This window comes from Electrona antarctica (genome assembly GCF_951216825.1).
Source record: "Electrona antarctica genome assembly, chromosome: 2".
NCBI lineage: Eukaryota > Metazoa > Chordata > Actinopteri > Myctophiformes > Myctophidae > Electrona > Electrona antarctica.
Genome location: NC_136807.1, coordinates 52,423,717 through 52,451,111, shown reverse-complemented (window position 1 = coordinate 52,451,111; position 27,395 = coordinate 52,423,717). Strand labels below are relative to the sequence as shown.

The 27,395-nt window shown below is 45.5% G+C and overlaps 1 protein-coding gene across 1 annotated transcript in view; it reads right to left on the bottom strand.

The window, feature by feature from the left end:
* Positions 1 to 22,761, bottom strand: part of LOC306934071 (uncharacterized protein) — a gene marked incomplete at its 3' end in the record, with an annotated part of 53,913 nt that extends 31,152 nt beyond the window's left edge. Inside the window, exon 1 of the mRNA XM_079516532.1 lies at positions 22,352 to 22,761. Coding sequence (XP_079372658.1) covers positions 22,352 to 22,649 — 298 coding nt within the window. The 5' untranslated portion in view covers positions 22,650 to 22,761. The remainder of the gene's footprint in view (positions 1 to 22,351) is intronic.
* Between the last annotated feature and the right edge of the window lie 4,634 nt (positions 22,762 to 27,395).

Genomic DNA, 27,395 nt, shown 5'->3' with positions numbered 1-27,395 from the left:
CCTATAGCAGCGGGTAGCCTATTTAAGCTGTCTTCCATGAGAACGTTAGGGTTTTGGTACGATGACGCGCGAGCGCTTGGTCTGACAGGCCAGCCGGAAGACTTAGCCTTACGAACAGTGAGACAAGACGTGCAGATCCTTCACGGGGCGGGCTGTGTCATTTACAGTGTCCCCAGTCTCCCAACCGAAGAATGTCTTTCATATATCAAGAGCGTTCACAGCCGAACCCCTCGGCCTTGCTGAGCACAGTCAACCAGCCAAAGCTCTTCAGCAGCGCTACCCTCACCTCGCTGGTCTGCCTCTGCAACAGTTTCACAAGGTACACCCTGTTCTTCTGATTGGATCGGACTGTCCACACCTGATTACCCCCATAGCACCTGTGCTTCTTGGTCCCTCAGGTGGGCCAGCCGCTGTGAAGACCCACCTTGGATGGACTTTACAGGGTCCAGCCCATGGACTCCGACACACGCTGTCCCCTCAGCACTGCCTATTCGTATCTGCAGCATCACCATCGGCTGAGCTCTACAGTCAAGTCGAGAAGCTTTGGCAGATGGATGTGCTGCCTTATCGGAGTGAGAAAGCTGTTACGAAGTCTAAACAGGATCATGAGGCGATTAGCCTACTTGAAAGGGAAACAACGCAAGTCGAGGTCAACGGGGTGCAGAGGTACGCAACACCCCTCTTACGAATCAAGAATATGCCTCTCCTGCATGCACCCAAGGAAGCAGTGCTGCCACATCTCCGCTGCATTGAGAAGAGGCTGGAGAAGAACCCTGCTCAAGCTGAGATATACAAGGCAGAAATTCTCAAGTTGGAGCAGGCCGGGTACGCCCTTAAGCTGGAACCTGGTGAAGAAGCAAACTCACACGAAGCATGGTACATTCCCCAACATCTAGTACAGCACAACGGGAAGAGCAGAGTAGTGTTTAACTGCTCATTCAGCTACAAAGGTGATAATCTCAATGCGTACTTACTCCCTTGCCCCACCTTAAGCCCTTCCCTGTTGGCGGTGCTACTTCGTTTCAGGGAGCACACCGTTGCCATCAGTGGTGATGTGCGTGGAATGTTTCATCAAGTTAGGCTGCTCCCCAAAGACCGCCCTCTACTCAGGTTTCTGTGGAGACATATGGAACGGAATGACCCACCAAGCGTCTACGAGTGGCATGTCCTGCCATTTGGGACAACTTGCGCTGTTTATGCCCTCCAGAAGCATGTCTACGATCACAGCCAGCCTGGCGAAGACGTTCGTGAAACAGTCGAACATTCCTTCTATGTAGACAACTGTTCGCAAAGTGTCTCCTCCCAAGAAGCTGCCAGAAATCTTGTTGACAAGTTGCTCAGTGGCCACCATGCGGAACATATATCGAGTATTGGCCAGCCAATATGACCCGCTTGGTTACATTGTGCCCTACACCACTCGGGCCAAGGTATTAGTGCAGCGCCTGTGGACCAAGAAAAGGGAGTGGGATGACCCCCAACTGCCAGAAGATCTGGTACAGGCATGGCGCATCTGAGAGAAGGAGCTCCAGGATCAACCGAAGATTATGCTGCCACGATGTTACACAAGTTCAGAGATGGATGAGCCAAGCTGTCAGCGAGATATCCACGTCTTCTGCGATGCCTCCGAGCTTGCCTACGGCAGTGTGGCTTATCTAAGGACAGAAGATCCCACAGGCAGAATCGAAGTAGCCTTCCTAGCAGCAAGATCCAGGGTTGCCCCTAAAAAGCAACAGTCGATACCCCGTCTTGAGCTTTGTGCTGCACTCACCGGCGCTCAGCTGGCCAAGGTCCTAAAGACAGAGTTATCGCTACCGTCATGTCACTCTGTGGTCCGATTCCACGACTGTCCTCACCTGGATCCGCTCTGAGTCCTGTCGCTATAAGGTGTTTGTGGGAACCCGAGTGGCAGAGATTCAGGACCTCACAGATCCGGATTCCTGGCATTACGTGGAGACCATTCATAACCCAGCGGATGACATAACACGAGGTAAAACTCTTCTCGAGCTGGCTGCCCAGAGCAGATGGAACCAAGGCCCTCCCTTCTTGAGCCAGCCCATAGATCAGTGGACGCAAGGATCAGTTCCTGTCATCACTGAACCAGAGGAGGAGATTAAGAGATCTGCATTCTGTGGTCTCACTGTCCCTCAACCAAACCAGATCATCCCAGATGTCAGTCAGTTCAAGGCTTTTCCTGAGTATCTAAAGGCTACGGTCCAGCTTCTGCACGGGGCGGCTGCACGTACGGATGGAATCTCAGCTGCAGACTACAAGGAGGCCAAACTGATCATTCTCCGAGGTGCAGAGAGAGAGCTTCCCTATCGAGCTCGCTCATATGAAGGCAAAGAAGTCTGTGGCCCCTAGCAGCCGTCTAGCCTCACTTGCCCCAGAGTTCGACGATACCAATCAGCTCATCAGAGTTGGAGGGCGACTCCGCCTAAGCAGTGACCTGGAGGAGGATGCCGTTCACCCTATCATTCTGGACTCGCATCATATCCAGTCACAAAGATGATCATTCAAGACTTTGATGAGAAACGTCATCACAGGGCGGAAAGGGTCTTCGCGGAGGTCCGCAGACGGTACTGGGTACTTCGTGGTTGAGAGGCCATTCGTCAGCATCAACGCCAAGAGGTTCCAAGAATGGCTGACCTTCCTCCTGCACGGCTGCGCTTTTTGCGACCACCATTCTACTCGACCGATGTTGACTGTTTCGGTCCTTTACAAGTGAAGATTGGTCGTCGATCGGAGAAGGTGGGGCATCCTTTTTAAATGCATGACTACCCGAGCCGTGCACATTGACGCCCTGACTGCCATCAACACTGATGCGTTCCTGATGGCCCTCAGGCGTTTCATCGCTAGGAGAGGAAGGCCTTTTGAGCTGCTTTCAGACAGAGGTACGAATTTCAAAGGCGGTGAACGAGAGTTGCAGGACACCTTCGCCGCCCTACAGCCGGAACTCAAGGCCCAGCTGACCAGTCAGCAGATTAGCTTCACTTTCAATCCCCCAGGAGCGCCCCATTTTGGGGGTTGCTGGGAGAGAGATTCGCTCCCTTAAGGCAGACCTTCGAGTGGTTGTAGGAGCCCAGTCCGTGTCTGAGGAGGTGTTGAGGACAGTCCTTGTCGAGATAGAGGGCATGCTCAACTCCAAGCCTCTCGGGTACACATCATCTGATGTTGCCGACTTGGACCCTGTCACCCCTAACAGTCTGTTGATGGGTCGGGCAGATGCCTCTCTGCCCCAGGTAGTTTACCCGGAATCGGAGCTGCTAAGTCGACGGAGGTGGAGGCATAGCCAGCTCATGGCTGATCATTTCTGGAAGCGCTTTATCCAGCACTATTTGCCCGGTCTCCAAGCCCGCCAGAAGTGGCGTACGGATGGGAAGGAACTGCAAATCGGAGACGTGGTGATGAGGGCCGTGCGTTTAGGGTAAACGTGCAAGAAAAGCCTGGTGTAGCTTGGTCGTTAGCAGTCAACATTAGCATGAGTGTAGCTTCAAGCTTTCACAACTAACTGCTATCTTTGTCAAACAAAACTTTCTGAGCTTTTGTTTTTGACCAATGCCCACTTCAAAGATCATCTGATCTTACACGTGGACAGTGTTGGGTGAAAGACAACTAGCTCAGCGATGAGTACAGAGAGCAGGCTGACTGAATGATCAGAGCGGAGTGAGAGAGAGAGGGAGGCAACATGCATGGCATGCACTCTTTCAAACTTCACCATGCGTTTCGTTAATGAAATTGACGCCGTTAACGGCCAAGCTACACCAGGCTTTTTGCGCACAAAACGCGCGCGTTTACCCTAAACGCGTGCGTTTGGTCCAGTCCTATTTTAAAAAACGCACGCGTTTAGGGTAAATACGCGCAAAAAGCCTGGTGTAGCTTGGCCGTAAAAGGAATTTGCGTGCATTAACTTTGACAGCCACAAATGTAAAAAAAAATCTTCAAGTAATAAAGCTGAAACATGAACTAGTGTTTTGAAGCAGAGAGCTACTGGCTATCTGGTTTGACTCGGTCGGATTTTGACTTTTCTTTTTCTTTTTTTTTCACCAAATGCCAATAAAAGAATCTGGATCGCACATATTTAATAGAGTCGGTCGGCAGCCGTTTCGACCGAAAATCAACCGATAATTCCCAGTAGGTTACTTATTAAGCCGATCTTATCTAGCCGGTCGGCTCGTCTGGAGCCTACTGGCTGCGATTGGCGTTGATGACACGTTAACCGATCTTATCGGTCTATTCAGGTCTACTGGACATGCTGGGAGCCTACTGAAAATGACAAGCCTCCTCATACCCTCCCCTAAACCGCAAGCATGTCGCAGCGCGGTCCTAATATTAACGCATGTTCGCCAACCTTAATCCTGTCGTTTTGGTCTACTGCCTACTAAAAACGACAAGCCTCCTCATACCCTCCCCTAAACTTAACCGCAAGCATGTCGCAGCGCGGTCCTAATATTAACGTATGTTCGCCAACCTTAATCCTGTCGTTTTTGGCAGGCATGCCCATACTCGTCGAAAACCATCATACTGATCCGAACTGATAACTGCGGTCTTGTCCATTGATAACAGTCGAAGCGGGTGCGGTCGGCAACCGGAAACCAATGTATTATTTTGCGTGGCCTAACGGAGTGGTTTGGTAGGAGCACGGATAAACGGCCATGTGCTTGTGTACCCCCTTTCTCTTAGGGTAGAAGGATATGAATTAACTAATCTTTCTCAGCCGTCACTGGAGCGCGCATCTGCTGCATGATGATCAACTCATGCACGCAGCACGCAGACAGACAGGAGACACTGTCCCAACTTAGTCCCAAACACTGAGGAAACTTGTTGTTTGATTAAACAAAATGTGCCACGAGAAATTGCTTCCAATAGCTTAGTTGGTTATTTTTATGTTGAGGAGGTATGTGTCCATAATATCGCCACGAACGGCCAACAAAAGACATCTCTCTTCCACAGCGAGTGAAGCGCAGTGATGCCCGATTTATTCTATGTCGTGCAATGTGTTTTCCGCGCTGAAAACAGCTGATCTACAAGCTCACAGCGCGACACGAGTCCATGACAACGAGTCGTAGGGTGGCCAGACGTCCGGTTTTAGACCCACCTGTCGTCCTCCCTCCCACCTCAACCTCTGGCTGGACACATCATTGTCCGTTTTTTGTGATATACAGTGCTTGTGTATCGTCTCGGGATTAAAATCTCTGCAGCGCTGCTCAGCTCTACAGCGAGCCGGCCACACTCCCACTGTCAAAAACAGAGACAGAGCAGACGTTGCGGTGTTGCCATGTCCGCTTATTATATAAGCGACTTCGGGCTTGTTTTATAAAATAGCCCAGTCAGGCTTCTTTTGGGCTTGTTTTCATAGACATGGCTGCTTGTTTCTCTCCCAAAACCTGGCAACACTGCCAGTGGGAGGGTCGGTTTGTTTTAGAATCTGTGCTCTCACAATCACTCGCTAGTTAGTTAATGTAGAGATGAATAAACCAAATATGCCGAAATGAAAAACTACATTTAATGAGCAATGGAGCAGGGAACTCGACATCATAAAGAAAGGGATCCTAAAGCACTGTGAACATATAGGCTACTGATTTATCTCAGTCTCATTATTTTATTTGAATATATTTTGGGTTAATATTTGCCTAGAACCTGTGGTACAGTGGTTTTCAACCATTTTCATATCATACCATATATCATACCAAATCCATTTGGTTTAATTTTACACTATCAAGAGTTAAAGATATAAGGGTTAAATATCTAATGAGTGTCCATTTGGTTACCAACTCTCCATCATTTAGCTGGGGACCACCTGGAACACCCTAAAGGCTCACTGGTGTCTGGTGGTCCACGGACCACTGATTGAAAGCCACTGCTGTCACAGTTACATAACATGTGCAATGTACTTAAAGAATTCATTAGAAGTTTGCATAGAAAAAGTTTTACAAGGTCAAAAGAACCACTACACTAGACTGTTTTGGAAAGGCCCATTTTGTTTTATTCCTCCACAACCTGGTAAAGAGCATAAAGAAAGATCTTGTGTAGGCCTATTTCCTCCTTATTAGGATTTTAAAGATTTGTTAAGTGGTGGTAAATTATGTGACAATGCATCTCAGGCGATTGTATGGAGTAACGCAAAAGTAGTGTAACGAGTAGTGTAACTAGTTACTTACTCCAGGGAGTAATCAAGTAATGTAAGGCATTACTTTTTTCAAAAGTAATGTGTAATATGTAGTGTATTACTTTTTTGAGTAACGGAGTAATTATTAAAGGTGTAGTGAAATGAAAAATACGTTTTTCACACTTTTAGACCATATCCGTGGTCATTATATGGGCATACCTAACAATGGAGGCCAAATAAATGGGCAAATTCTAATTTCTGAAAACGAAAACGTGCTGCGTGATGACGTGTCGAGGCCCACATCGATAAAAGCCAATTAAAATGAAGCTCACCCGTTTAATTCCCCATATCTCCGCATCCGTCCAAACAGGCAAACACAGCTGCTACTGATTACAGAAATCCTCCGTTTTTATTCCCATTCAAGATAACATCCAGACAGTGTATTACTCGGTTTCAACTTAATCATCACGCTAAAATATGTATCAGAAAACATTATAGGGTAGAAATAAGCCACATAACTAAAAAACATCGCATGGATGCACCTGGGACGTATCCTCAGTGATGTATCCTGTGGTCAACAGGGTTTCGGGTCTCTCAACATCAGTCGACCCAGCCGGGAGTGATCAAGTCCCGACTTACGTCCCAGTAGCTACACTCAATCAGTCCCACTAGGGAAAAACCAGGGGCACACAATCCGTTGGAACTACTCCAGAACTACTCTGCCAGGGCTGGGAGGTACACTTCTGGCGCATGGAGGGACTAGGCTCTGTGGGTTGTCTCCTGTCCGGGCCCCTCCTACGTCTCACCAGGTCCACTCCTGCTCTCACCAGGAGCAGAGCGAGGACCTGTGCGTTGCACCAGAGCCCCAGCACCAGACAGTTCATTCAGGAGTGGTAGGCAATGGTTCCGCAGGGTCATGGTGCTGCGGTTCCGCTTGCTGCTTGCATGGCCCTCCCAAAGGCCTCACCGAGGGCTGTTGGGCTTTCCTCCTCACGGAGGACACGGGCTGGGGCGCTAACCCATACTGCTCACCCGGGTGCCGTCTACATTCCGGCTGTCACCCGTCTCTCCGGTGGTCACCAGACTATACCTGGTTGTCACATAGTCTATTCCTATGAGTCACTATAAATAGAAGAACTATAACAAAAAATCATTGCATGGATGCACCTGGGACGTATCCTCAGTGATGTATCCTGAGGTCAACGGGGTTTCGGGTCTCTCAACATCATACCCCTCACTCAGGCGACCCAGCCGGGAGTGATCAAGTCCCGACTTATGTCCCAGTAGCTACCCTCAATCAGTCCCACTAGGGAAAAACCAGGGGCACACAATCCGTTGGAACTACTCCAGAACTACTCTACTCTGGGAGGTACACTTCGTATAACAGTAAACCGGTACAGCATGGCCGACTGTCTGACTTGTAAACAAACACACACCATGCGCTGGTATATCATAGCTACCGCCCCTAGCTACCGTCCCATCGCCTGAAGGGATTAGGGTTGGGTGACGATACGAATCTATCGTCAATCGCGAATGTACGAGTCCAATCGCCGAATATTTTTATTAGGCGATTTTTCGGGACGATTATTTTCTTTTGCAAAATATTAGCCCAATTAACCTGTAAAGTGTGAGCAACATGTGAATCAATTTGGGCCAGCAAAGTAGTAACAGCGGCCGGGTAGAAAACCCCTCCTCCCTGGTATGCTCCCCCAGTCCCCGCACCGCAGCATCGGGGAACACTCTGGCAGCCAGAGTAAAGGCTGGGAGGGACCGAGCCGAGGGAGGCTACTGTACTGTAGCCTACATGTTGTTTATGCTCCGGAGTCCAGACCCATGCAGTTTAATAATATACAGTCACAACAGAATGCACACTGCTGTCTCGTGTCTCATCACAATCCCAATGCGCCACCCGTGAAGTCGGGGGGAAAATAAAAAACAGGCTGCTAGTGTTAGTGTAGGCTCGGGGATCGTTAGCTTAGCGTGTAGCTACTGATTCAACCCACTGATTGAACTTCATCTCCGCCTGTAATCTAGGTTATTTTTTTATTGACAACGTGAACGAACCCCGACACCAGCGCTGCAAAAATAGACAGATCTACAAGCTCTCAACGCGTAGCGAACGGCGCTGCAAAAACAGGCAGGACGCGATGCCTTGAGAGCTTGTGGATCAGCACCGACGGTGCGGGGAGGCAAGAGTTCTCCGGGGAGGAGGAGAAGTTACCAGGGCATGCTACATGTTGCTGCGGCTAACAACACTGTCACCAGCCAGTGGTTGTGATGTTAGCTTGGCTTGCAGGCAGCTGCTTGTCCGTTCCAACTTCACTTCATCTCCACCTGTAACTTATTTTTTATTTTGTTACCCTGGCTGCGCAGCTGCGCAGCAAAAATAGACGGATCTACAAGCTCTCAACGCGTAGCGAACGGGGCTGCAAAAACAGGCAGGACGCGGCGCCTTGAGAGCTTGTAGATCTGGCTTTTTTGCGACCTGTAGTGAGCTGTTCTCACTTTACTTTTATGACACGAATATATCGTCCATCGGCGATTTTTGGACAGACGATGGGCGATTGAAAAAGATTGGCATATCGCCCAACCTTAGAAGGGATGCGACGCTCTGATTGGTTCAGAAACTTCATAGCTGTGTTTCAATTTGAAACCGTCTGAAACTTCAAAATAAAATGTCCACCATTTCCGTTTCACTACGCCTTTAAGAATTTGGTGGCATTTCACATTGCAAAAGAACAATTTTTGTAAAATGTAAAAAAATAAAAAATGATAAGGAATTAATTTGGGTAATGGAGATATTGTAAAAGTTGTTACTTTATTAATCCCAAAGTAGTTTTTTTAAGGTTTGGACTTAATTTGGTATAAAGTATGCAGTTTTATATGACTATATGGGCTGTGGCAATAATAAAAAGGAAAAAAAGAACAAAAAAGAACTATAATAGTTCATTTTCTGGAACGATGAACTTTAGTTCAAAATTTTGAATGATGAACTATGAACGGAACTAGTTCATTTAAAAAAAATTGAACTGTGAACTGAACTAGTTCATAAAAAAAGAACTTTCCCAACACTGCTGTTTGTAATCTCATTCAAGATGACATCCAGACAGTGTGTTACTCGTCTTAAACGTAATCATCACGCTAAAATATGTATATAAATTGTGTATAGGTTAGAAATAATCCCCTGGCTTTGCTGCACGTCTCTCTGTCACTTTGTTTACAAAACGACTCTGCATGTGCGTGCATGTGGTCGTGCATGAGACAGACTCCCATAGCCTGGAGGGATGCGACGCTCTGATTGGTTCAGAAACTCTGACTTTTTGATTGATTGATTGATATTAACAGTTTGCAGAATTACAGTACATTTCAAGCACAACTCAATACAAAAACTGTTAACACCCTGAGCGCACAGGACAAAGTTCTTCTCCCTTTCAATTAGTAACGCCCAGTGCCCAGGACGAAGATTGATCAAAAGGATGGAGATTATTGATATCAAAACCGATCGTATTGCTCCACAGGCTGGGAGTGTCTGTTGCGCAACATTCGATGTTGCGCAACAGTGGGATGTCATCGAAAATGTCCCCCCCCCCCCCCCCCCCCCCCCCGTTTAGCCGACGAGACCGAAAATCTTAAAACAGAGTTAATAACTCTTGATCTAAATCATTTCGGCCAATTCTAAGCAAAGATTATGTGTTAGACATAATCTAGCAGCTAGATGTAGCCAAAACACTCTGGATTCTAGCTGCTTCATCCACATCCGGGATAACATCCGGTCCGTCGGTAAAAGTGCTCCGCTGCTATAAATCGCTGGGCGCTATGATTTAATGGATTAAATAACCCCGGGCGTTCCGGGTGTTAACTGTGGACGACACCATAGTGTTACACTTGTTTACAATAGGGTACACCATTTTTAATTCATCAGAACATTTAGAGACGTACAAATATACACTTCTATATAGCCAAAAACAGGAAATCATCATTCAGACTTTACGGGGGCCAGTTTCTAATTGCAGCCGTCCGTAGGTGCCTTTGAGAGCGGTTTTGAAGGAGTCAAGGGATTTGCATGTCTTAATGAGTGTTGGTAGGGTGTTCCACATTTTGGTGGCATAGGAGCGAAATTAATTTAGTCCCTTGTTTGTGCCGAATCTGGGTTGCACATGGTTTGTTGAACTCCCTCTGGTGTTGTGGGTGTGGACTTCATTGAAATTACGGAAGAAGGTACATGGGTATCTTGGTGGTGTATCGAATCTTGTGGAACAGACCCATTGCAAGATGCTGTACTCTCGTCAACCCTAAGCCATTCCAGCCTGTCAAAGTGGGCAGGGGTGAGGTGGATTCAGGGAGTGAGGCCAAGTAGTAGCCTGACCAGTTTGTTTTGGGGAGTCTGGAGCCTTCCCAGGTAACATTGCCCCGCTAGCTACCGCCTCCCGCTGTCTATTTCACAGCGTAGCACGCCCCGGCGTGGCCCGGACTCCCCCCCGCTGTCCTCACGTCATACGATCTCGCTCAGTTAGATTTTCATGCCTCTGTGAATTTACAGCCCTCTTCACGTCGTGAGGCTTGCCCTCCCCGCCCCTCTCTCTCTCTCTCTCTCTCTCTCTCTCAGAAAAGGATGTGCATCGTATGTATAAATAAATCATTTGAGAATATTTTAATATTATATTTTGTAGGATTATTATTATTATGATTTATTTTTAAACAGTTTGCTTGCCGCTAATTGTTTGATCCAGTGTTCCGCCGCTGCATAATACGACATTCCCGCTATTTGTTTAATGCGTTTCATTCTGTTTTTAAATAATTAAAAAGAAACCGCGCATTTATCCGGGACCTGATGACGAGGCCGTCGCGTTATGATGACGAAACCGGAAATCAAGTCTGGGCTGCTAGGGCTTCTGGGAGCCCAATGCAAGTGAACGGGGGGTTTGTTTGGACTACATCTTGCTCTGCACTGTGGTTTCATTTCGCATTGTCATGGCCGCTGGCTCGTCTCATCATGACAAACCATCGAACCATTTTTTACCGGATTTTCGTGGTTGAAAGCTGCAAATACTTCAGCGTATGCTCCAAAGGTAATAAAACAATGTCGGCAGCGTTGGATATTTGATTAAATGCGGGGAACGCGGGGTATGGCGTCAAAGTGTTAACTATTATTGAATATAATTAAGTGGATTCTTCTTCTTCTTCTTAATAAGATGCACCTGCAGACTATAGTAATTGTAACACTTTATTGTGGTTGTGGGGTAAGTTTTGTTCAGGCTATGAAGCTACCCGGCATGCATTGCAGAATTGCAGGCAGCTGTTGTGTTGTTGTTGACGGCGCTGAAGCAGAGCAGAGTAGAGGAAGACAAGAGTGAGCAACAAATGCTTATATTTCACCATTTTTCTCCGGAGAAATTCAGTTGAAAGGTCAGTGTATTTTTATATCCGATATCTACCGTGTGTAGTGTAATTGCACGTGTTAGAATCATTTCGATCTTTATCTGTGCACGTTTCCCTCTAGCTAGCTAATCCATTGTTTGGACGGGGGATGGGTTAGCAAACGTATTACTCATGCTATTTTAGCTTTAAAAACATCTAGCTCCGTTGGAAAGCAAGAGAAAGCTACTGCAGCTTAAAGGACCACTTCACCACTTTTCAACCTATCTTCATATAATAGGTCCTCACTAATAATCATGATAAAATGGCATGATTTTTTTCTACTCAGTCCGTGTCTCATAGGAGGGCTGTGGGCAGTTCAGACACCCGTCATCATTAGGCAGATTTTTTTTAAACAAGATGTTTTTACAAAAATGTTTAGATTTGAATTATCGTGAGAACGATGACTTCCATTTTCGCATTGCAACTTTTCAGGACTAGAAAGCCTGCAGTTTCTATTAGCTTGTATTCCCCACTGATGTCACTGGTGGACGGGTTTCTGAACTGCCCACAGACCTCCTATGAGACACAGACCGAGTAGAAAATAATTGCACCATTTTTTCATGATTATTAGTGAGGACCTATTATATGAAGATAGGTTGAAAAGTGGTGAAGTGGTCCTTTAAGCGTTATGGTGTTTTATATTAAGGTTGCTTTGTTCCATAGTCCAATCTGGACTCTACTGCCGTTGCATTGAGGGCCGTTCTTTTTCCTGGCTCACATGAAAAGCGGACCACCACCTACTAACCAATACAAAGACTGTGTAATTAGAAAGCCTACTTTCATTAGTGGATGCACTCTGAGCCCCCCCACCCCACCCAGAACATGCACGTTTTTGGCCAGAAAGGGATTTGTTTTCACAAGAGGAAAAAGTTACTAATACTGGTATTTGATTTAATTTTACAGACAAACAAGGTGACATGCTGTACAGAGCTGAGCATGTACGTTCCAGCAAGACAGGGAGACGGTGGAGGCTGGAGAAAACAACCTCATATCAGAATTAAGTAAAATGGTTTAGTAGCGAACAATAATTATATGTATCATGTTCTTTTGTAACGTCTTCTTATGTTGTCTTATGTTGATAAAAGTCCTTAAACACAATTATTCGAATTGGATAAGATTTGATACGTTGCTTGTGTAGCTGTAAATACATTTTTTTGTCATTCTTTGTTTCAAAACTTGCACCATGAAACTCATGCATTTTCTAAAGTAAGTATAGGCCTACTGTGATGACTGTAGACTTAAATATCAATGCTAATGTTAATCTTTATTTTGCAAACAATTACAAGCAGTCACTGAATTATTATTTTGTTCAATGTCTGCCTGTTATCTCCTATGGTACCACATCAATACAGCATTTATCATTGGATATCACAGGATCATTGATGAGGTGAGGAGAGGTGAGAGGCGCACACGAGTTGCAGCGGCTACTCCAGCTCATGTTGCTTATTGTATTGTGCTTATTGTAACTTTCAGTATGCGTCCTTTATACAGAGACAACGCTTGCAAACATGTGTATGATAGACAGTCTCTGTTGCATATAGGTAGATTGCTCATTCAAGCCCATATGAGCGTCCCAGTGGAAGCATTAACGCGACTCGGGTTGCTACGCCGACCAGCTACAACGGCATCGCATGTCTCTATTGTCGGGGCGAGGATGCGCCGTAAGCGGCGTGAGAGAGCCCAGAAGCGCGGTAAGCGCGGAGGTGTCAACGGCAGGCTAAAGGCTAGCCCACACCGACCGGCTGTACCGTCAATCCTGCTGGCGAATGTACGCTCCCTGGATGCACAGCTGGACGAGCTGAAACTACGGATGGCTGCTCGGCGCGAGATAAAGGACTGCTGTGCTTACGTGTTCACGGAAACATGGCTAAATGATCGCATCCCAGACACAGCTGTTCAGCTGGATGGATTCTCACTCCACAGAGCTGACAGGGTGACGTCACTCTCTGGGAAGACCAAGGGAGGCGGAGTTTACATCAACACAGCCTGGTGCCAGGATGCTGTGACTGTCTCTAAGCACTGCTCAGAACGAGCTGAGTTTTTACTCTTAAAGTGTCGACCATTTCATCTGTCGAGGGAGTTTACCAGTGTTTTCATGGTGGCTGTGTATATTCCCCCCAGTGCCAATACTAAGGAGGCAATGTATGAACTGCATGATGCTATCAGTAAGCAGCAGACTAGACATCCTGATGCATTTTTTATTGCACTAGGTGACTTCAACCAGGCTGCCAAAGTTTTACCAGCACATACATTTTGCAACCAGGGGAGAAAACATATTGGACAAGGTCTATACCAGCTCAAAGGCAGCATATTGGGCATTTCCCCTTCCTAAACTGGGCTCCTCCGACCACATCTCTATCAGGCTTACAGGCTTACACCCACATACAGACCTCGGGTGAAACTGGTGAAAGTCAAGAAGCAGATTAGAGTGTGGCCAGAAGGGAGCACATCAGGCCTACAGGACTGTATGGAAACTACGGACTGGAACATCTTCAGAGAAGCAGCTACCTATAATCATCAGACGGACCTGCAGGAGTATACAGAGGTTGTGATGGACTACATCAGCAAATGTACGGATGATGTAACACAACCAAAACAATTACTGTGCGCTCCAACAAGAAACCGTGGATGACGGGAGAGGTTCGCTCTCTGCTGAGGACTCGAGATGCAGCCTTCAGGTCAGGGGACACGGTAGCCCTGAACATGGCTAGGAACGATCTGTCTCGGGAAATCAAGAGAGCGAAGAAACAGCACTCCAGGAGGATACATAACAACTTCACTGAAACCAGTGACGCACGTCGCTTGTGGCAGGGGATCCAAGCCATCACAGGCTATAAACCTCCCCCACAGGTCTGTGACAGTGACCCCTCCCTCCCAAACCAGCTGAATGACTTCTATGCACGATTTGAGGCCACAAACAACACCCGTCACAGGTTAACCCCCGAAAGGCTGCGGGTCCGGATAATATATCTGGGCGGGTACTCAGAGACTGTGCGGAACAGTTGAAGGATGTCCTTACAGACATTTTTAACACATCCCTGCGTCAGGCTGTTGTCCCAAAATGCCTCAAATCTGCCACCATCATTCCAGTTCCAAAAAAGTGCCCCGTATCTTGCCTAAATGACTATCGCCCCATAGCACTGACACCCATCATTATGAAGTGCTTTGAGAGGCTGGTCTTGGAGATCATCAAAAGGGCCCTGCCCCCCAACATGGACCCCCATCAGTATGCATACCGGGCCAACAGGTCCACTGACGATGCTGTGTCTACTGCCCTGCACTTGGCCCTTACACACCTGGACAAGAGAAATACATACGTCAGAATGCTGTTCATTGACTTCAGCTCCGCTTTTAATACTATCATCCCCCAGCAGCTGATAGGGAAGCTGAGCACACTGAGTCTCAACACGCCTCTCTGTAATTGGATTCTGGACTTCCTCACCTGCAGGCCGCAGTCAGTCAGAATAGGAGGACATAACTCTAGCACCATCACACTGAGTACTGGCTCCCCCCAGGGCTGTGTGCTCAGTCCACTCCTGTTCACCCTATTGACCCACGACTGTTCTGCCAGGTCCAGCTCCAACCACATCATCAAATTCGCTGACGACACGACAGTGGTGGGTCTAGTCACGAACGGCGATGAGACACAGTACAGAGAGGAGGTGGAGAAACTGGCCATGTGGTGCAATGACAACAACCTGTCCTTAAATGTGGACAAGACCAAGGAGATGGTCATCAGAGGCCCTTGTGTGCACACCCCACTTACCATCAACGGTGCTGCTGTGGAAAGGGTACAAAGCACTAAGTTCCTGGGGGTGCATATTGCTGACGACCTAAAGTGGTCCACTAACATCTCAGCTATCACCAAGAAAGCCCAGAAACACCTGTACTTCCTGCGGAGACTGAAAAAAGTGAACTCCCCCCCTCTATTATGACAGCGTTCTACAGAGGAACCATCGAGAGCGACGTACTGCATCACTGTCTGGTATGGGAACTGCACAGATGCCGACCGCAAGTCCCTACAGAGGATAGTGAGAGCAGCGGAGAAGATCACAAGTGTCCCCCTCCCCCCATAGCTGACATATACACAGACCGTTGTGTCAGGAAGGCCATGAGTATTATGACCGACCCCTCCCACCCCTCCCACCATCTCCTTGAACTCCTGCCATCTGGTAGGAGGTTCAAGAGCCTAGGAGGAAGCACCAGCAGGCTGTCCAACAGTTTCTTCCCCCAAACCATCAGGCCACTTGCCCCCAAGGCCAACATCCTGAGAGATGAATAGCACTTTACACATATGCATTTTGAATGCATCAGCACTTTCTCCTGCTAATGTTGTCTGCTCCTTTTACCGTTTAATGTTTTTTAAAGGGCTTTGCCTCTTTTTAATGTGTCTATTGTTTTAAAATGTGAAGCATCATGAGCCGTGGAGAACGGTATTTTTGTATGCCCAGTGTATATTGTGGAAGTGACAATAAATCTGATTGATTGATTGATTGATGTAAACGTGGACTCTAATGGGTCTGCAAAGCTAAATCTTCATCAAATGGTGGTCCGTGGCTCAAATACAGAATCAATAATGGGCCTTGATCTACTACTGCGCTTGATCTAGGCACCTCTGTCTTGCAAATGTAAAAAATATCACATAGTAGGCTAATGTTTAAAACAGACTTTTTTTGTTATTCTATTACAGGTGCAGATGCAGTGACCAACATGGGCATTGCCATGCAGGTACGTTCTGAGCCATTTCTTTTACTCTTCTCTCTGTTCTTGTCTCCTCTAAAGGAACTCGCAAAGTAATTTTAGTCATCAGTTTTAGGTTGCATGCTGAAAATAGCCGATCTACAAGCTCTCTTTCCTCAAGTTTGCCGTTACATTTGAAAGAAATTTGACTTGAATTAGTTTTAATTTTACAGACAAACAAGGTGACATGCTGTACAGAGCTGAGACATCGTTCTTTAATTTAAGGTAATTGTTCATTTTCACCAAGGACAGAAAATTGGCACCCAACAATGTGTAACTGTGTACCATTGTTAATTTGTTACCATCATGACATTTTAAATGACTGGGGTGTAGAAGGGAGATGGATTTGTATTAAACTAGTGGGTGTACAGGCAATTCATTTTTGCAGATGGATTGGAGCATGTTGACTTTGCACTTTTTTTATTGTATTTTTTTTTTTACTATGCAGATGCAGTCATGAAATTCGACCATGAAGCAAGAGAGGGAGACGGTGGACACAGCAGGCTCTCAGGACTCATTGTGGGGGATCTTGGACTTCAGTGTCGGCAGTGACGGGAACCTGTGGTCGGAGAGCCAGAGACATTGGACAGGGCGCCTTCTGGAACTTCTGCTGGCGGCCACCACCAGTCGGGCTTCATAAAGGAAGGAAACGGCCAGGCACGGCAGGCAGCCAGGCAGCTCATCAAACGGTGGTCCGTGGTTCAAATTCTGAATAACCTTGGCATGAAAAGGGTTAAATCCAACCGCTATAGGGGTTTCCAAATGGTCTCTTGAATGTATGCTACACGATTTCTTGCTCAAAGGTGAATCTCGATTTTCCTCCAAGAATTGAGATCACGATTCTCACATGACTATATTGTGTAGTAGGTGAACATTACCACCTTCAAAGTAGCTCTCAAGTCAAAGTGTGGGCACTCAGCCTGGCCTGGCCCTGCACCCATCGGAGTCTCAGGCCTGAACCAGGATAAAAGTTTGGTTTTGAAATGTGAATGGAGTTTAAGTAATTACTTTTTCAAGCAACTGAATGTTTTTTTCCTGAAAAGTTTAACAAATATTGCGTGCCATTATGTGTTCTGTTTATTGCTGTGTAACTGTAATTGAAACATTACTGGGCCTACATAACTACTCCACACAGAATAGACTTGGTGTTCTATAGACTTAAGAAATTAAACCTGAGAACTGATTCTACAAAACGTCTTCTAAATCCTCACGCTACGAGCTTGTAGGTCTGCTATTTTGTTTTAACCTGAAAATGTGCAAATCTTTGAATATATTATTTCAGAGCAAACGTTTTTAACTCAAATCTTTGCTTCTGGTAGTCCCTGGAACAACATATTTTCAGATAGGTGTCTGCGGCCAATTTCATAACATTTCTGGGGTCCTTGACATGACATAATTTGAGAACCACTAATATAGAAACATAGGTTTTTCAGAAAACTGTCATGATTTAGAAGACATTTTGTAGAATCCAGCTCAGGTCTAAATGGATTAATACAGTGTGGAATTGTGGACACAATCTTATCCAACAACATGTTCTGGTGGTTTCAGGAAAGTTGGTGTTTTACTGTTTTATAGATTTTAGGAGCCAGTGGTTCTCAAAGTGTGGTCCTAAAGTAATCAAAATCAACCACTTGTATTCTAAACTGCCGTTATTTATGTTTAACATGGCTGTCTAAATGTTTTCATTGTAACCTTTTATTTCCTAATAAAGAAAGTATACATGTGCCGCTTTATTATGATTCTATAAATATGGGGGAGGATCGAGGGGTGTGGGGTCGCATATGGGGGGGGGGGGTGTCATACGACAGCTCCACGCTGTCCTGCAGCTGCCGTCGGTAGCTGGCGTTCGAGTCGCGGCAGAGTAGCGGGGCGCCGGCTACACGCGCGGAGCGGAGGACATGATCGGCGGAGTGCGTGGACCGCCTCACGCCAGCGTCACGGCATGACTTGCTAGCTGGGTTGTTTTAAGGGCCTTTGAGTAGCCGCAATTTGCAACTCTAGATTTTTTTATAATGGGATGAATCTAGAGTTGCAATACCCTCCATTGACTCCCCACTCATCCATTTGCGTTTGCGATCTGCTTGTCTTAAACGACGTTAAACTCACCAACATTGCAGCTGTAGTCCAAGCTTGAATTATTCTCTTTCAATCTGCCGAGCTTGTTTTTCATAAAAAATCCCCCGTAGACATGTTATGAGCTACTTTCTGTCAAGAAGAAGAAATGTTGGAGTTTGGAAACACTCGTTTTTATTAAGGGGTCGCGCTGCTGCCTCCTGCATTGTGTGCAAATGCGAAACAGATGCATGCAGGGACGTTCAGTGACTTACGACGAGCACTTCCAAACTCCAGCACTTAGAAAAAGAATCACTTGCACAGAATTTCTTGACAGAAAGCAGCTCATAACATGTCTACGGGGGATTTTTATGAAAAACAAGCTCGGCAGATTGAAAGAGGATAATTCAAGCTTGGACTACAGCTGCAATGTTGGTGAGTTTAATGTTGTTTAAGACAAGCAGATCGCAAACGCAAATGGATGAGTGGGGAGTCAATGGAGGGTATTGCAACTCTAGATTTATCCCATTATAAAAAAATCTAGAGTTGCAAATTGCGGATAGCCTTTGAGGTGCTGTGGTACAGTGATGTAAATAGGTTTTCAATGTAATGGGTCCCGGGATGCACAGGTGGTCATTCAAATGAGTCCCAAAAAATTCTTATGAGTCCCAAAGAAAATCACACCTGTGTGAAGTGAGTGGTGCAACTCCGTGAGGGGGTTCGCGGGGGGAGTGGTTGGACCACTCCGTAAGGGAGTGGTTGCACCACTCAAAAATAATAACATTTATAAAAAAATATATATATATAAAAATATCAAATAGGCCTATACAGTATATCTTTTTATGTAGGCTAGTAGTATTAGCAAGCACAACTCAGTAAGAAATACTAATAGTGGGCAACAGTGGATTTAACATAGCTTAATATACCAACCAAAAGTTGTTTGCAGTTGCAATTATTGTACTTAGCCAAAATGCAAATAGGTTTGCCATTGTGGATGTAAAATAATTTATTTGGAAAAGTGGAACTTAGAAGTCACTTGAGTCCCTGTCTACAGGGAAGAATGGCAGCTGCCCTACACAGTACACACGCATTAAGGTTGGGCGATATAGCAAAGTTTTCCCATCGTCCATCGTCTGGTAAAAAATCGCCGATAGACGCTATATTCGTGCAATGTGATTACAGTTTACAGCAGGTCGCAAGTCGAAAAAAAGACAGATTCACAAGCTCTCAACGCGCCGCTGACGCAACGCGCTGAGAACCTGCAGATGCGCCCGTCTCTGCAGCGCCGTTTGCAACGTGTTGAGAGCTTGTAGATCAACGTGAACGAACCCTGACACCAGCGCTGCAAAAACAAACGCGTTGACTTGAGAACCCGCAGATGCGCCCATCTCTGCAGCGCCGTTTGCAGCGCGTTGAGAGCTTGTAGATCTGTCTGTTTTTGCAGCACTGGTGTCAGGATTCGTTCACGTTACAGGCGGACATGAAGTGAAGTTCAATCAGTGCGTTGAATCAGCAGCAGCAACAAGCTAATAGCCAACACCACCACCACCAGTCTGTTAGCATAGCTTGTTGCTAACGATTTGTCACTCCGTCTTTTTCTTTTCTCTTTTATTATTTTTCCCCCCGACTTCACGGGTCGCGCATTGGGTTGTGATGAGACAGCAGTGTGCATTCTGGTGTGACTGTATATTATTAAACTGCATGGGTCTGGACTCCGGAGCGTAAACAACATGTAGGCTAGTCCATTAGCCCCTCGGACCCAGGCTCCAGCCTTTACTCAGCCAAAGTGTGATATGAGTGAGGCGAGGGGACAGCGGAGCGCTCAGTGCTGCATGACTTAAACTTCCCCCGTTCCCCCGATGTTGCAGCCTGTGTGTGACCGAAAAAGTGCTAGACTTCCACGTAGAACAGTGTGTGACCGAAAGAGTGCTAGACTTCCACGTAGAACAGTGTGTGACCGAGAGAGTGCCATAGTCTTCAGTGCAGCCAGGATAAAGTTGCGTCCACAGGACGCAGAGGCTGTTGGTGTATTGCGTCCCATAACTATAAAGTGCGTTTTGGGACGCAAAACGCACCCTATTTACATCACTGGTGGTACCAAGAGGTGCATGCATAGTCGAAAAAACCTTGTACGAGGGCTCCTGTTAGGGCAGTATTTCCCAACCTGTGTGCCGCGGCACTTTACTGTGCCGCGGCACTTTACTGTGCCGTTTGATGTGTCCAGGTGTGCCGCCCGATTTGACCGAAAATAACACTAACCCTCCCCCGAAAGCAATAGCTACTGAGCTGCAGGATTCGTGCGACAACAACAACGGAACAATAGACTCTAACGACCATCGGCCATAGGAATGTTAATCACCTGTACTCGCTTGGCAACTTTACTGTATAAATGGGCAGTGATGTACCGGAACGCGTTCAAAGAACGATAGTTCACGAACGATAGTTCACGAACGATAGTTCACGAACGCGTTCCTATTTCGGCTGAACGTACTGTATTTCTGCCTGATGAACGTCATTGTGAACGCGTTCATTTCTGGCGTGTGTGAACGTCACTTTCTCACGTTCAACTTTGTTCAAAAGTAAGTGAGCCTTCCAGGCGAAACCCCCGCTAAAACACACCCTAATCACTCCTTATTAATATCTAGCGGAAAACCCACCAATAAGCCCTTATCCAACACAAATTAACTAATCTTTCTCAAACCGCACAATTTCACTGGAGCGCGCAGCGCGCATATGCACGCAGACAGCAGACACATACAGTCCTACATGTCCCGACCCAAACACTGAGGAGGTAAAGTAAACTTGTTTATAATGTGCCACGGAAAATAGATTCCAATTGCTTGTTATTTTTGCGTCGATGAGGTATGTCGTATGTGTCCAACTGTCCCTACATGATCGCCTCGTTCGGCCAACAATATATATCTCCCTCCCTCCACAGAAGCGCAGTGATGCCTGATTTATTCTTCGTCGTACACGTGTTCCATGCTGAAAATAGTTGATCTACAAGCTCACAACGTGTTGCGTCCGCAACGCGTTGTGAGCTTGTAGGCTGAGGCTGTGAGCTTGCAGGCTGTAAGAACTGAGACCCTTCACAATAAAAGCATGTAGCTTTCACAAGTTGGCCCATAATAAAGACAAGGAAAAGGATTAATCCTTAAATTCGGTGGCATTTCACATTGCAAAGAGCAATTTTTTTCCCAAAATGTAAAAAGAAAATCACACCTGTGTGAACTGAGTGGTTGCTCATGTTTAAGACCATTGTATTGTGGCAAAATAAGTATTTACTTTGCATTGACAAATTGAAAATGTGTGTGCTATATTTTGTATATTGAGTTATTTGATGAGTCATGTGTGTTTTTAAAAGTATATTGGGTTCAAAGAAGTTTTACTCTGTCAAAAGTATAATGTGTTTGGTATCAAAGACGTTTTACTATATATATATATATATATATATATATACATACATACATACATACATACATGCACCCCCCCCCCCCCTATATCTAGGTGTGCCCCGAGATTTTTAGGCTATGAAAAGTGTGCCCTGGGACAAAAAAGGTTGGGAAACGCTGTGTTAGGGTCTTCAAGGTGGTTTTGTCGACCAGTGAGGAGATCCTGTATATGAATCTTGTACTTTGGTTGACTTTCTTTTATTACGTTGATGGCCATTTTATCACCGGAAAGATTTCCCTCCAGGATGGAACCTAGGTAGGTAATTTCATCTTTTCGTGTGATAATATTGTCACCCACCCACTTTGATTGATTGATTGAAATATGTATTAACAGTTTGCAGAATTACAGTACATTTCAAGCACAAACTCAATACAAAGGCTGTTAACTGTGAGTGGACGACCCAATTAAGCATTACACTTGTTTACAAGAGGGTCCACCATGTACAATTCATCAAAAACTCTGTTTCGATCTAGAGAAAAACAATATAGAATATACTATAAAAAATGTTTTGGCTCATCTGCAGCAAACACGTTTCCTAGTCATTCCTAGTCAGCTAGCTAAACTACCCATGTGTTTACTAACCTGCTCTGTGTAGTCTGATGTGTGGCTTTTGTAGCATCTCGTCCAGCAGTTTGTTCTGTTCCTCCAGCAGAGTTTCCAGTGTCTCCATCTCTCTCTGGAAAAGGTTGCACATGAACTCTCCCACCGCGCTGAGGCGCTCCAACACAACTACTCTGACATTAAGCGTCACACTACAAACATCAACACCACGCTGTTTGTCCAAAACACACAAGATCTCCTCTCCCACCGACGTCATGTGTTCATTTATCTTCAGCCGTACAGACTCCATTTGACTCCTTGTACCTCCTTTAGGACACATTTTCACCAAGCTTTCTGTTCTTACTGTAATATATTTGTATAATAACGTCTAATGTGTAAACTTTAGGCACAAAGTCGACAAAGAGCAAACGAGAGCAACGGACGGAGCATGCTCCCACCATTACGCAAAAAATGAACAACACGCATTTACTTCCGGATCAAAGTGTTACAAGCAGGATCCAAGCACTGTTGTCTTTCGCCGCCTGGTGGAGAAGGTGTGTAACTGTCACTGAATACACAAGTCAGTACAAAAACTGCTACTGGGGATAAAACCAGACAAAAGCACTAAGACTTGTTTACATCAGAGTAATTTTCAATTCACCTGAACATTTAAAGATACAAATATAGCCTATACGTATGCTAGCCTGTTTTTGATTGATTGATAATTGATGAATTTAACAGATTGGAGAATTACAGTAGGCCTACATTTCAAGCACAACTCAATACAAAACTGTTAACTGTGGACGACACCATAAAGTATTACACTTGTTTACAATAGGGCCCGCCATGTTCAATTAATCATAACAATTAGAGAAGTACAAATATAGCCTATAGGCCTATAGCCTATAGCCAAAAACAGGAAATCATCATAGAGGAGGTAAAAAAAAAAATGTGGTCACTTGATCTTGTGCAAATGTTTATGTACATGCTCCGGGCATCATTTTAACCCTTATAGGCCTATATGCCTTGCAAAAAAACACATCTATTTCCCAAACTAACTATACAAAGCATTCACTGCATTCACAAATGATATTCAATATAAAGTAGTCCTAAACACTTGATTATGTCAATAATGTGAAATTCATACTGTACCACAAAACAAAACAGGGCTCTTAGTTGTCAGTGCCTGGTTGTTGATTAACTTAATTGCATGTTTTACTACTGTAACCTTTTATGGAGACCTTAGCCTTTGCATGACTTGACAAATCTGTGTTGTGAGTGAGCTCTGTGAAGCCTACTCTCAGTGAAATCTGGATCGAGGTTTAAATGGGAATAGGCTAAGGCTACCACTCATTTTCAACATTGAACTATCTTAACTATAAATGCACTGTGTGTGTGTGTGTGTGTGTGTGTGTGTGTGTGTGTGTGTGTGTGTGTGTGTGTGTGTGTGTGTGTGTGTGTGTGTGTGTGTGTGTGTGTGTGTGTGTGTGTGTGTGTGTGTGCGTGCGTGCGTGCGTGCGTGCGTGCGTGCGTGCGTGCGTGCGTGCGTGCGCGCGTGCCAAAAGGCCTCTGCCGGGGCTCTGGACAGGGCCCCTGCTCAATGTCCATATATGGAGCTGGCCTGTTCTGACATCATTCTGACATCTGCATAGACTCCATATTTGGACGTGCCTGACAAAGAACTCCATATATGGGCATAAAAGGGACACAGACATAATATCTGGGTAGGGCATGCATTTACAACATGCATCGTTCCAAGTAGGCCAGTGCCCAACGGGCACCGCTGTAGAGGCTCCAACGGGAACCGCCACAAAAGGCCTCTGCCCACTCTCTGGACAGGTCCCCTGCCTGGGATCCATATATGGAGCTGGCCTTTTATGACATCACGACACTCCATATTTGGGCATGCCTGGCTGACACACAACTCCATATACAGGAATAAATGTACACAGAGAGACAGATACACAAATCTCCACAAATACGTTGTGACGTCTGCATAGACTCCATATTTGGGCATACCTGACAAAGAACTCCATATATGGGCATAAAAGGGACAGATACATAATAACTGGGTGGGGCACGCATTTCCAACTTGCATCGTTCCAGGTAGGCCAGTGCCCCACGGGCACCGCTCTAGTGTCATTAATATACCTTAGAGTTGTTGTGTGGAAATAATACAAACCCTCCTTCTGTTTATCCTAGAACTTGAGGTCATGTGATCAGTGTACATCACGTCAGTGTACTCTTTGGCCTGCAGAGTACGTGATCACATTATTAATAGACTGGAACCCGCTTGCCTAATGGCCCCTACACACTGTAGGAGTTTTAAAGTTGTCGGCGAGTCATCAGATCGTCATGTATTTCACACTACAGGTCTTTTTTTTAAATCAGCTGTCATTATATCTATGTGGCTTTCACACTAAACGATTGGTCGCCGACTAGGGATAACACACTGCAAGAGTTCAATAAGATGCGATCCAGACCCGATATAGGCTATAGGCCTACACATCATTTGTTTTTTATTCTCTCTCTCTCTCTCTCTCTCTCTCTCTCTCTCTCTGCGTGCACGCCACACACACACAGGACACATTATTCAAGTGAAATTAGTTGGTTTTATAGACTATTTAACAGCAACATTGGGCTAATATAGCTACCATTGTATGACACAGGACAGGTATTTACCCATGGAATAAAGGTTATATATATTATTATCATCTGATCATCTATCGATACAGTCGACGACCGACAGACAGACAGATATAGGCCTACATCAATCTGTTGCGAAGGTGTGAGTCAGGCCTTACACTCAAAGGCCTGACTCACGTGCACAACAGATTGATGTATAGCTGATGCATGAGACTTGTTTACTGATGCAAGCTCGCAATTCATTTCCAATGGGAGTCACATGGTTTGACACAACATTTCTGTTGTATGAGGGGGAGGGGGGCAGTCGAAACACAGCCGAAAGCCGTACAACACAAATGTTGTGTCAAACCATGTGACTTCCATTGGAAATGAATTGGGGCAAGATGTAAACAAACCCTTTGCTTACATCTAGCATGCATCAATGTTGTATGCTAGATGTAAAGGTGTGAGTCAGGCCAAAGAGCGTGCAGTCATCAGTGATGTCACAACGTCCTGACCCTGGTGTGCAGGTGACAGGTAAAACAGGTCCGGTGACTGATAACGACGTCCGCCCGAGAAGAAGCTGCTATTAGTCTATCTCTAATCTGTTGTGATAAGGAACGGCTCACCTACAGCCTACTGCTAGTCCGTGGCCACTCGCACGCAAATGTCTATTATGGTCCAGGCATCATTTTAACCCTGCCTTGCAAAAAACACACATCTATTTCCCAAACTATACAAAGCATTCGCTGCATCACAAATGATGTTCAATATAAAGTAGGCCTAAACACTTGATTATGTTAAAAATCACACCCATGTGAAGTGAGGGGCGCTAATATATTAAAGTGTAACTCATGTTGATTAGGTGGTGTAAAGGTGATATAAAACAAATGGTGCAAACACAAACACCACGCATTTAACAATAAAGAGACAATATGACGTAAATTACACATTATGACGTAAATCTTCCCTTCATTGCCAATGGCGTTTACAAAACAAACATTGAACTATAAAGACAAACATTAAACCTGTATATAGGAGGGGCTTGCGCACCTCAAAAATGTGAAAATCATACTGTACCACAAACAAAACAGGGCTCTGTTGTCAGTGCCTGGTTGTTGATTAACTTGCATTTGTTGCTACAGTAACCTTGTATGGAGACCTTAAACTTTGCATGACTTGACAAATCTGTGTTGTGACCTGTGAGTGAGCCGGACCACGCTCTGAGAAGAAATGCTAGGGGATGAATGTACTGACACACCCTATAGAGCAGGGGTTCTCAACGTTTTTGGCCGGGGACCCCCGGAAATGCTTTGGCAATGTCTCGGGACCCCCGCCCCGCCCCCTCCCGACCCCCAATATAAATTGACTGCTACAATAACCTTAAACCATTTTGGGCGGGAACGCCTTTTGGTGTTTTAAGCATTGTTATAATTTAGCTATTGAAAAATAGCAGATCTACAAGCTACGAGCTTGTAGGTCTGCTATTTTTTTTAAATCGTGAAAATATGTTTTTTTTCTTTTTTTTAAAAAATAATTTGGGGACCCCCCAAAATAATTTGGCGACCCCCCGAGGGGTCGCGACCCACGGGTTGAGAACCCCTGCTATAGAGCAGCGGTTCCCAAACTTCTTCATGTCAAGGACCCCCAATATTGACACTAATTAGCCCCACTGACCCCCATTTGAAAAAGATAGGGTGATTGGCTACCCTTTGCCCCCCTTTGAGACCCTGTTTAGGAGTAGGGCTTTGAGGAGGGCCAGGAAGATCATGGCTGACCTCGCACACCCTGCAGGCCACAGTCTTTTTGCCCCACTCCCCTCAGGCAGGAGGTTGCGGTCCCTAAAGACTGTGAAGGCCCGACATTCAAACAGCTTTTTCCCCACGTCTATCTATCCGGCTCCTCAATGCTGCTGGTGTCTCCCCCTGACCACCTTCTATCCTCCCTCCACCCCCACTCAGGCCCCTTTTCCACCGGTTGGTTCCCAATGGGAACCAGTTCAGTTCTTTTTGGTTTTTAGTCCATGAGCCAGAGCTTCAAATTTAGAACGTTAATTATGAATTGTATGTGCAGAACCATACCTATATTAGATTTGTATCACCACGAAACTTCCCCAATTGAGTACTTACACGAAGACAATGATCTATTGTATTACAAATTTTACATTTTTTAATATGCAAATGAGGCATTATGTAGGAAATTATGCAAAATAATCGAAAATATGAAAAAGATACTACTGTGGAAGGGTTATCATGTATTAATTTACTTGTATTGAACCTATAAACAATGTAATATAGGTCTAGTTTTCCCACCAATTTTGGAGCTCTGGCTCATGGACTAAGAACCAAAAAGAACTGAACCGGTTCCCATTGGGAACCAACCGGTGGAAAAGGGGTCTCAGAGTAAAATGCTCTTGTGCTGACTGACCTGAACACTTGAACTCTGTTGTTCTTGTCCTGTT